At 39.0% G+C, this 12,184-nt stretch overlaps 1 protein-coding gene across 1 annotated transcript in view; it reads left to right on the top strand.

The window, feature by feature from the left end:
• Nucleotides 1–12,184, top strand: part of VAT1L (vesicle amine transport 1 like) — a 120,096-nt gene that overhangs the window by 40,269 nt on the left and 67,643 nt on the right. Inside the window, exons 4-5 of the mRNA XM_074203689.1 lie at nt 4,921–5,063; nt 11,804–11,907. Coding sequence (XP_074059790.1) covers nt 4,921–5,063; nt 11,804–11,907 — 247 coding nt within the window. The remainder of the gene's footprint in view (nt 1–4,920; nt 5,064–11,803; nt 11,908–12,184) is intronic.

Raw genomic sequence — 12,184 nt, forward strand, 5'->3', positions numbered from 1 at the left:
AATGGAGGAGAGCTCTTGAATTCCTATCACCAAAAGTTTTCCAATGGAGATTTTATGAATATTCATTGAAGATGTTTTGAAAAGGGTTCCTGCTTCAGATATGGAATGGGAGACATGCTCTGGAACACCCATTTCCTAGTTAATAATTTTTGACAAACACAAACGCAAAAAAGGCAGTGTGGTGTAGTGGATAGAGTTCAGGAAGATCAGTTTCAAGATCTGCTTTCAAGTCTCATCTCTAATACATACTGTTTGCATGATCTTGCCAGGACACTTAAACTCTCAGAAGCCCAGGTAACCTAAAACAGACTATATATTGCAGAATAGTTGCTGATCTGAATTGTCAAAGGGAGTTTCCTCACCAGAAGTTTCCTGTCCCAATGGAACCATAGTATGAGATTGTTTTAAAAAAAAACACAGAAATTACAATATGAAAGTAACATCAAAAAATCCAAGAGGTAATGTGAAAGATTGAGTAAGGGAGAGATCTTTTTCATCCAAGGCTAAGAGGAAGTTTGGTTTTTTGTTTGTTTGTTTTGTTTTGTTTTTTGCAAGGCAAATGGGGTTAAGTGGCTTGCCCAAGGCCACACAACTAGGTAACTATTAAGTGTCTGAGACTGGATTTGAACCCAGGTACTCCTGACTCCAGGGCCGGTGCTTTATCCACTACGCCACTTAGCCGTCCCCTAAGAGGAAGTTTGAATGAGAGGTGTGGCATTTGAAGTGATACTTTTAAGGAATTATTAAATAATTAAAATACATTTTTACTGATGCTTTTTGCCTTTATTTTATATTTATTTCTCAGTCTGATCCAGACTGAACCCTCCTTTGTGAGTTGTCCTTCAGTCTTGAAGACCATAACATTAGGAAAGTGATAGGAGTGATTAAAGTAAGAGGGTATTGTACAAATACACCATTTTCACTTCCAGTGGCTAGATAGAGTAAGATCAGTATGGACAATAATCAATGGGAGATGTAACCTTTTAGAATCAGGTTTTTAAGTATCCAACATAGAAATCTTATCTGATAATGTACAAAATATTCTATTCTTGTGGTTCCCATTACTCATTTATAAGGGAGGAATTACAATTTATCATCTCATCTCCTGGACTTTCATTGATTTTCTATTATTCAAAAGATCAGTTTCCTTTATATCACGTTCTTTCATTTATGTGCCTGTAGTCATTGTGTATATTTTTCTCTTGGTTCTTCTCATTTTTTGCTTTGCCTCTTTCATACAAATCTTGTATTTTTCTCTAAATTCCTTTTATTGACCATTTCTTTCAGAGTAGTAATATTCCATTTCATTCATGTACCATCATTTTTTTCAGCTATTCCCCAGGTAATGGGCAACTAATTTGTTTTTAGTTGTTACTACTGCAAAGAACTCTTAGGAACATTTTTGATATATATTGGACCTTTGTTTCCACCTTTTTGCATTGTTGAAGGATATATGTCCAGTCATATTGCTGGACCAAAGGTTATTGACAACTCAATCACTTTCCTTGTATTAAATCCAAATTGAAATCATAAACAGTGGAATTTCATCCCACCCATCCAGCTCCATTAGCAGTGTGTCAGCATACTACAGAGTATATTAATCAGAGCCAGGATAAAACTGTACACAATAGCTACAACACAAATGAATAAATAAAAAAGGAGACTGAGCAATGTGTAATCATAATCACAAAACTTGGTCCTGAAGAAGAAGGAAAGAAATGTATCTCCCTCCCTTCTCTGCAAAAGTGTAAGACTGTGATGTAGAATCTTGCTTATACTGCCAGGCTGACTTGCTATGTTGGTTTGTTTTGCTAAACCATCTTTCCTCTCTCTTTGATTCTTTTGGTGCAAGGGGTACTTCAATGAGTCGGAGAAATAGTAGGTATCTCTTTGGAAATGAAGATAACATAGAATAAGAAGGTAGAATAATCATCATTGTACATTTAATATTACAACTTATAGTTGACTGTTCTGTCTTTTTTTCATATTTTCCCAGTCTGTATTATATATGAGGTAAAGTTTGTTAATTATTTTGATTTTCATTTTCCTTACACCTAGTGATTTGGAGCTTGTTTTCATGTGGTCATTTATAGTTTGTAGATCTTCCTTTGAATATTGTTTGTTCATATCCTTTGACCACCATAGGATAATCAACAGCAGGTAGAGACAAGGGGAGCATTGCAGGTAATTGAGCAATAAACTATATACTGAGAACCAGGGGTATAAAAAAAGAGGCAAAAGAAAGTCCCTGCCTTCATGAACTTGTCATCTTTTAGAGAGGACAACATGCAATCAAATATATATACAGAAAAACAGGGAAATTACCTAGATTGGAATGATCAGGATGGAGGCAGGAAACTGTAGGACATGCATAAGAACAGCATGTAGTTCGGTATGGCTGGTGTTCCTTGCAGAAAGTGGGAGATGAGACTTAAAATGTAGGATGACACAAATTCATGTTCATAATTTTTTTATTTTAACTTTCAATTCAAAGTCAGGGGAAGACATATTAATGAAATTTTAATTAAGGGTCAGAAGTATCTCCTTTGCCAGCTTAATGCAGAATGTCAAATTTTGGAGGCAGCTTGGGCTGGTGGAAAGATCAGTGGAGCCATGAGTTTAATTTCCACCTGCATCTGCCTAATTGTATATAGCCTTGGGTGAGTCTTTCCTCAATCCAAGTTTGTTTTCTTAACTGTAAAATGAAAGGGCTGGAGAAAGTTTTACCCTCTGGGAAAAACTGAAAAGTCAAATCTCTTTTTCTTTTTACAACCTTTAAGAAACTTGGGGACAAAGATCACGTCTCATCTAATTCTTCTCCTTTTCAGGCTAAATTGTCCCAGTTCTTTCTAGCTCTGACATTTGGTGTTCAGAAAGCCTTTCCATATCTAACTTCCCTTATTGTATGTTCTAAGGTCCTCTTTCAATTCTAACATTCTGCTTTGATTTTCTAAGATTTTAACAGCAATGAGGAAATTGAATTTCCTATCTGATTTTGTCACTAATATGAAGATCTACAATTAATGCAATAAGCAAGAATTGTTTTCTGCAGTTCACTTTCAATGAAAATATTTCCTCTTTGATGTGACATAAGCTCCTAGACAGAAACAGTGAGAGTGTCGTTAAATGCATATCAGTACTAAGAAATTGAGTTTATAGGAACTTGTTCTTGATCTTACATGTTCTAAGTGTTATGTTTCTCAGGTAATTTAAATTTTTTAAAAATCTCATAATAAACTTTTCTTCATGTGCCTGTATTCCTTAGTAGTAGCTTGAATTCTAGTCACTAAAAACAGGTAATTAATATTAATTTAATTCAATAGATCATTATTAGTTCCTAATATGTGCAGAATATTGTGCTAGGTTTTATGGGAGATAGTTGACTGCAGACATGTTTTTACACAACTCGATCTATTAGGAGGATGTGAAACAGATCCAGATCATTCTAACATTCAGTTAACCCAGAAAAGAAGGACAAGCAAAATGCTGTTAAAAGATCTAGGAAAGGAAAGATAACTTCATCAGGAAAGTCTTCATGAAATCTTGGTGCTGACTTCTGAGCTAGACCTTCAAGGACAGTTAGAATGACAATAGGTAGAAATATGGGGAAGGAATAAATTTTAGTCATAGACATCAGAGTGAACAAAAGCACAGAGATTAAAAAATTAAGGTATGAGTCATGCAGTGACTACAATATTAAAAAAAATAACTGTGAAGACATTAAGAGCACTGATGAGATGATGGACTAGGGGTACAAAATGAGATACGGTCCAGGCATTGCTTTGATTTGCTTGACTATTTGTTATGAGATATGGGGGTGGGGTTCTTTTTTTCAGGGAGAGGTAATTGGGGAATATATGAAAGGATTGTTACAGTGCTATAAAAAAGAAAAGAGCATCAATTAAAATTTTTTACACAAACAGAAATGTATAAATGGCTGTTACAAAGATAAAGGGAGTAGCATTTTACTGTGTTAAATTTAACAAATATTTTTAAAAATATGTACATATGGGAGCAGCTAGGTGACTCAGTGGATAGAGCACTGGCCCTGGAGTCAGGAGGACTTGAGTTCAAATCCATCCTCAGCCACTTAATTGTCTAGCTGTGTGACCTTGGGCAAGTCACTTAACCCCATTGCCTTAAAAAAATAAAAATATGTACATACAGATTCACAAATATTCTTATTTGTCAGACTAGTAATTTTTTTAAAAAATAGGAAGTGTGAAGCATGACAGTAGTTAAGTTTGACTGAAACAGGGTCCTTAACCAGAGACCCACTGAGAAGGCGATTTTCAGACTTTGTTAGATTTCCTAAGGGATCCAAGACACAACAAAGGTGAAAAACTCCTGCAGTAGCATATCCCTTGATTGAAAGGAAAGAGTGTGAGCCAAGTTGGCAAAATACTTTGTAATCTGGTTTGACTAGAGTATGGGACACCTGAAGGTGATAGCTGTAAAATGGGGCTGGGAAAATTATAGATGGCTTTGAATGTCTCATAAGAAGTTTGGTTTTAGGGGCAGCTAGGTAGTACAGTGGATAGAGCACTGACCCTGGAGTCTGGAGTCTCTGAGTTCAAATCCAGCCTCAGACACTTAGTAATTACCTAGCTGTGTGGCCTTGAGCAAGCCACTTAACCCCATTTGCCTTGCAAAAACCTAAAAAAGAAAAAGAAGAAGAAATTTGTTTTTTATACAGAGGGAATTGGGAAGGCATTCAGTGGTTTGGTATCAGACAGTGATATGATCAGACTTGGGAATAAAAGGAAGATAAATACTTGTGGGCTTGATTTTTGTTAGCAAGGCAGTGTGTTAGATAAGCTGAAGGCTGGGAGAGCATGATGGCTCCAAGACCTGTGAAAGGTGGCAGTGGAGGCTGGCACTAACATGTTTCATACCTAATGTAATGTTTATCATTTTCAGGGCCAGGCTGTTGCTCAACTCTGCTCAACCATCCCCAGCGTCACAGTCTTTGGAACTGCTTCTTCCTTCAAGCATGAAGCCATCAAAGATTCAGTCACTCATCTGTTTGATAGAAATGCTGACTATGTTCAGGAGGTTAAAAGGTAGGATGTTAACTCCCAAGGTTGCCTGATGGTATCCATCTGGCCTATCTAATGTAACTATGAACATCACAGGAGATGACTCCAACTCAGGATATTTTGATCTTGTCTTTTAACTGTTTCAGGGATCACCTGCAATACATAATGCTTTGAGACCTCTTCTTGTCACGTCTCTCCTCCCAATCCATTCCACACACCATTGCTCCTTCGTTCTAAAATTCATCATTGGCTCTCCATTCTTGTTGAATAGATCTTCTTTCTGCAAACTGGCACTCAAGGCCTTTCACCATCTGATCCCATCCTGTCTCCCCAGTCTGACCTCACACTGATTACCTTTATATCCTTTAAACTTAGCTAAACAGAATGATTGTCCTTATCATGAACCATGCCCCAGTCTTTTTTATCTCTATGCTTTTGCCTCTACTCTTCCCTTAAGTCTGAAGGTCTTCTTAATTTCTACTCCCCCATATTTTTATCTGTTGTTGCTCCCCTTCTTTTCTTCAAATTCTAAGTTAAGTGCCACTTCTAAGAAGATATCCCTGATCCATTCATCTGTAAACTGGATCTCATAGCATTTTAACTCATGCAGTTATCATATCCTAAATTGGATCTCATAGCACTTTAATTCATGCAGTTATTATATCCTGATATGATTTATAATCACCTCTGTCAGGATATTAGAGGTATGGATGGTATTTCACTTATCTTTGTACTTTCCCTAGCTCTAAGCACAACCCTCAGCATATACTTGAGTATTTCAAAAGATCCTTGATTTTTCTTTGTGTCTGCATCCTTTGCTAGTGAAGATTATAGATAGTACAATCTAGACTCTAGGAGATAGTACTCATGATTTGCTATGATGAAAAATTCATCTTCTGGCCCCCCACTCACTGGTGATGAGTCTTTCTGCTCCTGGCTAGTCTGATCCTTGGACAAGGTGTCTCATTATCAGGACTAATACTCTACTGGTATAACCTTAAAAAAACAGGATCCCTTTCATACTATGAGAAGGAATCATAGGATGATTTTAGTGAAGCTCAATAAATTTTGGGTGAATGAGCCCTTAGGAAATTAACCCCATATTTAATTAGAATCTTCCAAGCTGTAGCTGATTAATGATAACAACTGATCGCATCTTCAGTTTTAAGCAGTGGAATGACATGATGAGGTCAGGGTTTAAGAATGATTAAACAAATATCTGGCAGTTTGTACAGGTTGGATGAAGAGTAGTCTGGGGTTAGGGAGGATTCCTGAAGTGGGGAAGCTCCAGAGAGGAGCCTGTTACAGGGACTTAGGTATGAAGAGATGAGGGCAGGGATCAGGGTGGGGATGGAGAAGAGGAAAAATTTATAAGGCTGGGAATGCCATGAATACAGAAAACAAAATAGAAAAGGGTCAAGATATTTGGGAATTGACTAATTGAATGAATGATAGTCATACTGACAGTCAGGAAAATGAAAGGAGAGCTCATTTGGGGAGGGGGGCAGTATGATGAGGTCAGTTTGGAACATGTTAAGTCTTAAGGAAACAGTGTGAGTTCCTTGCAGAACAAAATGAGATCCTGATTTCTTTGTCTCTGTATCTCTTCTAGACCTAACTAAACACTTTCTATGTTTAGTCTTTATAGGTGAATGAAATGACTATCAGCCTTTGTAGATTGAGGCCTGGAGCTCTGAGGGAGGTTGAGGCTGGAGGCTTCATGTTGGGGTCCCTCACACTAATCATCTTTGGATGATGGAGGAAGCCTTGAGCCTGGATGAGCTCACTGAGCAGAAAACCAGAGACTGAGATAGAGCTGAAAGACATAATGTAATGCAAAGAAATGAATTCCCTAGACAAGGGGCAGGAGTCTATTAGTGACAGTTTTACTGAAGAGTTCTAGAGAAGTTACAATCCGGGGAAATTTATAATAGAGTGTTTTCCAGAAATCTCAAACTAGTGGCAGTAAGACATTATAAAAATAAAAAGGGGAGAAAGGAGAAAGAGACTGAAGAAGAAAGGAGAAGGGAAGGAAAGAAAAAATAGGAAAGGGGGGAAGAGGAGAGAGAGTCTAAAGAAAAGAAGAGGAAAATACAAGACAAGAGGGAGCGGGAGAATAGGGGCAGGCAGAGAACTCTCCAACTTCTCAACATGGCACATCGAGGGTCATGTGTGTTTCACATCAGGGTTTTTGAGTGCCAGGGATCCCACTGCTGTTACATGGCAGAGGATGGATTTGAACCCAGGCCTTCGTGGCTCTGAAACTAGCTCCCTATTCCTATAGCTGCTCAACCAGTCAATGCTGGTGATAGACCAAAAAAAAAAAAAAACCAAAGAAATGTTGCACTTGAGAAACTTTCATTTTCCTGGAGGATACAACATTGATAAAAAAAAAAAATCTACAAAAAAAGATACAGAATGAACACAAAGAAACTTTAGCAGTTACTCAAGAACAGCTTCTTTGAAAAGGTAGCAGATGAGCCAGGAGAAGGACTCCCAAGAGATGAAGGAAGAGGAGATTGGAGAACATTCCAGTAATGGGGACAGGAAAGAAATTGAGCAGAGAGCTGTGTAAAGGCCTGCAAATGGGAGGTAGCTAATCCTATGTGGAGAACAGTGAATAGTCTGTTGCTAGAACCTGTGGGAGGGGAATAATGTGGGATCAACCAAATTGGGGAGAGCTTTAAAGGTCAAAGGGATTTTGTGTAGGGAGCCACTGAAGTCTCAAAAAAACAGTGTTAGGAATATCGATTTGGTAGCTGTGTAGAGGATGAATTGCAGAGAGGAGACCCTGGATGCAGGGAGACTAGCTAAAAGCTATTGCAATAAGCCAGGTGAAAAATGACCAGGGCATAAATTTGGGTGGTGTTTGTGTGAGTGGATACAAAGAGATGGATAAATGCAAACTATGTCGTGGAGGTAGAATCAGCCAGATCTAGCCAATGATTGGATGGGATGGAAGGAGGAATTTTTCTACCTGGAAAAGGATGATATCAGACATCTTCTAGGTCCAGCTGAGTTGGTTACCAAGGGAACATCGATTCTCTGCATTGGCTAAGTGGCTGTTGATATGAGACTGACTCCGTGCTTCCCATTCACAATTAGATGGTGTACAGCTCATGTTGATGAAAAGGTTTTTATCCTGAGAGGAAGGCTTCCAGGTGACTGGGGTGGGGGGCATGGAATACCAGCCAAAGTTGAGCCCACCAAACTCATAGATTAAACCCATCCAACTTGATGCTGAAATCAGACATATTTTGTACCCAAGAAGCTTATAACCTAGGTGAGATCAGTCTGGGGCATGTTAGACATAAACCTGAGGAGATAAGATGATGATAAGGAAGTGTCTGACATAACTATGAGAGAGCAGTGTAAGCAAGATCCTCAAGGAAGGTGCTCTTCTTTTGACTTTGAAGGAGGGGAATGATTTCAATAAAAGGAGAAGGGTGGGTGAGGAGACTATTGTTGGCATGGGGAAGGGTTCAAGCAAAGAGATAAAAAGGAGAGGAGCAAAGGTGAAGAATAGGCCAGTTGAGCTGGAATGTATGCTGTGGGGGCTCAGGGAGGGAGGGATGAGAATAAGACTTAGAGTGGAACCATAGTGTAAGAATAATTTCTCATCAAGGGGCTGCTTTTTCCAGTTGTCCCTATACTTGTCTCATTATTTCTTGAAGTTTGAGAAAGAAAAGACCATGAAATATTTCCCCAGGCTCAGCCACTAGATAATTACATTGTAGGAATGAAGGACACCCAGGTAGTCCTTGATTTGGGGGATTAGGAAATTGGAACTTTGACTGTACAAGGGGTTTCATTTCCAAGAAAGGCCCCCCACTGCTTAACACAACTGCTTAATTAAAGAGAGCTACTGTGTGTTTACAGCTGTGCTATTAGCTGAGATTGGGCATTTGGATATAGGGTGATATTTATAATAGACTCAAACAAATGGAATTTAGTTTTTGCCTTTTCAATAATTAGGCTGTAAGTAGAAGGTCTAATTATTGCTAAATATTTTGCAGCTTTAAAGTTTGTGCCTAAGGAAATACTGCTTTAGTAAAAACAAAAACCTGCCACTCATGGAATAGCAGAATCTCAGAGTTAGAAGGGACCCCAGAAAGCATCTAATCCAGCTCATAGCTGGAGCAGAAATCCCCTCTGAAGTTTTCCCCATATGTGGTTGCCTTGCTTCCATGTGAAGATCTCCAGTGATGGTATGTCCATTGCTTCTGGAGGTAGCCTATTCTATCCTCAGATCCCTTTAATTGCTAGGAAGCCTATTCCCTTGTCCCTTACTTCAAGCACAAAAAAAAAAGAGCACTGATTCTGGAGTCAGAGGACTTGGGTTCAAATTCTGCCTCTGATACACATTACCTGTGTGACCTTGGACAAGTCTCTTAACTTCCCATGGCCTCATTTTCCTCACCTGTAAAATGAAACTTCTGAGGTCTCTTCCATGTCTGGAGCTATGATTTTATGATAATTCTGCCTCTACAGTTTTCCCCTTTTGGCTCTAGATCTGCCTTCTAGACCTCATCTAAACAAGTCATTATGAAAGCTCCTTTGAATACAAGAAGATACCAGACAGAATACCCCATTTTCTTCCTGCTCTTCATTCTACTTCTAAATCTTACCTCCCTCTCTTCCTGTTTCTCCCTCAGCCCTTTCCCTCCATCCCTTCTTTCCCTTTTCCCATGCTCTCTCTCCTCCTCCTTCCACCCTGCCATGCCTGTGAGAAAAATGCAAAGGTGAAACACTGTGCAGGCAGCTGTGGACTCGTGCCATCTAGCTAAGACACTGATCTTGGCTCCCTTGCCCTGAATCAAGATTACAGAGTAGTAAGGGTTTAGAATATACACACACAAGTAGCCACCAAATATAGTAGGCAATCACTATAATACCTACGTATATATCAATGCAGGTACACACAGACCTGAAAAATAAATGAATTTTAAAATTGGAAGGGATGTTGGGGGTCATCTAGTCAGACACTGCTCCACCTCCCCAAATCATCATCCCTGACAAGTGATCATCCAGCCTTTGCTTGAACATCTCCAGTGAAGGAGAACTACTTACCTTGGGAGATAGGCCCTTCCTTTTGGATAGCTGTAATGGTTAGGAAGCTGTCAAGTTTAACTTTTCCTCTTCAATTTTCACCCATCACTCCTCATTCTGCCTTCAAATCAAAACAATTCCAATCCCCCTTAGCATGAAGCCTTCAGATAATTCTAAACAACCATCATGTCCCTCTGGGCAGCTAGATAGCATAGTGGTTAGAGTGATGGGCCTAGAGTCAGGAAGACTCATCTTCCAGGGTTCAAATCTGACCTCAGACATTAATAGTGGGCAAGTTACTTAACTCCCTTTGCTTCAGTTTCCTGATCTATAAAATGAGCTGGGAAGGAAATGGCAAATCACTCCAGTATCTTTGCCAAGAAAACCCCCAATGGGATCATGAAGGGTTGGACATGACTTAAAAATTACTGAACAGTAATCATGTCCTTCCAAGCCTTTTCTCTGTCAAGTTAACTGACTTTAATCCATTCCACCAGACATTATGTGGCATGTATTCAAGACCCTCTGCCATCCTGGACAGTCCTCCAGCTCATCAACTGCCTTCCTCAAATGTAGCATACAGGACAACATCCTATCCCAGTACTGTTTTCCTGAGCAAACTGCTCTCTCTCATTCCTTATTCCTGACCCTTATGTCTTGCCAAATGTTGGCAAAGATTGAATTAGCTTTCTTGACTGGCATATCACATCATTGACCCAAGAAGTTTACAAGTCACTAAAACCACTACCATTTTTCAAATGAAGAACTATCTAGTCAGACCATCCTAATCTCAAGCATGCAAAAACTTGGTTTTGTGTACATTTGCATTTATTGTTTTTGCATTTCTTTTTGGATCATAGAATTAGATCCTGAAGGAACCTTAGAGGCCATTAAGTCCAGCTCACTCATTTTATACGTGAGAAAACCGAGACTAAGAGAAGTTGTCACTCAGGTTTATACAGCTATTAAGTGACTAAGGCAGAATTAGAACTTTACTCTAAATCTAGTGTTCTCCACTGTACCAATTAACTGCCTTAACCATGTCCTCAAACAAAGGTTTATATTATTTCTGGGAGGCATAGACAATTTCACTATCCTGCAGGTCACACATTCCCTGGGTTTTTTCCTTTTTTTTTAGAAACTGGGAAAATATATATATATCCTTCTCAATAAGAAAAAGATTATTATCTACCAAAGAAAGTTGCAGTATACAGAATCATAGAATCAAAGGGTTAGGAGGTCATCTAGTCTAACCTAGAGCTTCAGAGACAAGGAGAGCATGATCTGGGAGAGATGAAAGATGGTGTAATTGTGAATGCAGATATCAGAGAGTAGATTTGTTTGGGGAAGGCGAGGCTCTTTTTTTGGTCTGAGTATAGAGTATATGGGAAATAGTTTGAAATAAGACTGGAAAGGGAAAATAGTGGCAGTTTGTGGAAGGCCTAAATTCCAGACCTTCCACTTTCTAGCTTGTCTAAATTATTCTATTTATTCTAATTATTCTATTTGCAATTGAGTTAGAACCTCAAATCTCCAGTTAGTCAACTAGAGATGACCAGAGAGGCAGCAAAATCAAATGCATGGAACTGGAGGTGGGGACAGCACAGCAAGAATCCTAGAGCTCTGATCTAGTAAAAATAAAAGGGAAGGTAAATGGGGATTATCTTCTCTTCTGTGATGCATATCTGTCTTGCATTTTGTTTCCTGCCATTTAGAATCTCTCCAGAAGGCGTAGATATTGTCTTGGACTGTCTGTGTGGAGAAAACACAGGAAAAGGCCTCAGTCTTCTCAAACCCCTGGGAACATACATTTTATATGGTGAGTAAGAAAGATGTAATGGAACCCATCCATGAGAAAGGGAATTCTGTTTTTTTTCTTTTTTTTTTTTTAGTTTGTGCAAGGCAGTGGGGTTAAGTGGCTTGCCCAAGGCACACAGCTAGGTAATTATTAAGTGTCTGAGGCTGGATTTGAACTCAGGTACTCCTGACTCCAAGGCCGGTGTTCGATCCACTGCGCCACCTAGCCGCCCCTGAAAGGGAATTCTTTATAAAATATCTTGAATAATCCAAGTGCCAAGTTCAGGGTTTAGTTTAAT

The sequence above is a fragment of the Macrotis lagotis genome, chromosome 1 (assembly GCF_037893015.1).
Source record: "Macrotis lagotis isolate mMagLag1 chromosome 1, bilby.v1.9.chrom.fasta, whole genome shotgun sequence".
In the NCBI taxonomy this organism is placed as follows: domain Eukaryota; kingdom Metazoa; phylum Chordata; class Mammalia; order Peramelemorphia; family Peramelidae; genus Macrotis; species Macrotis lagotis.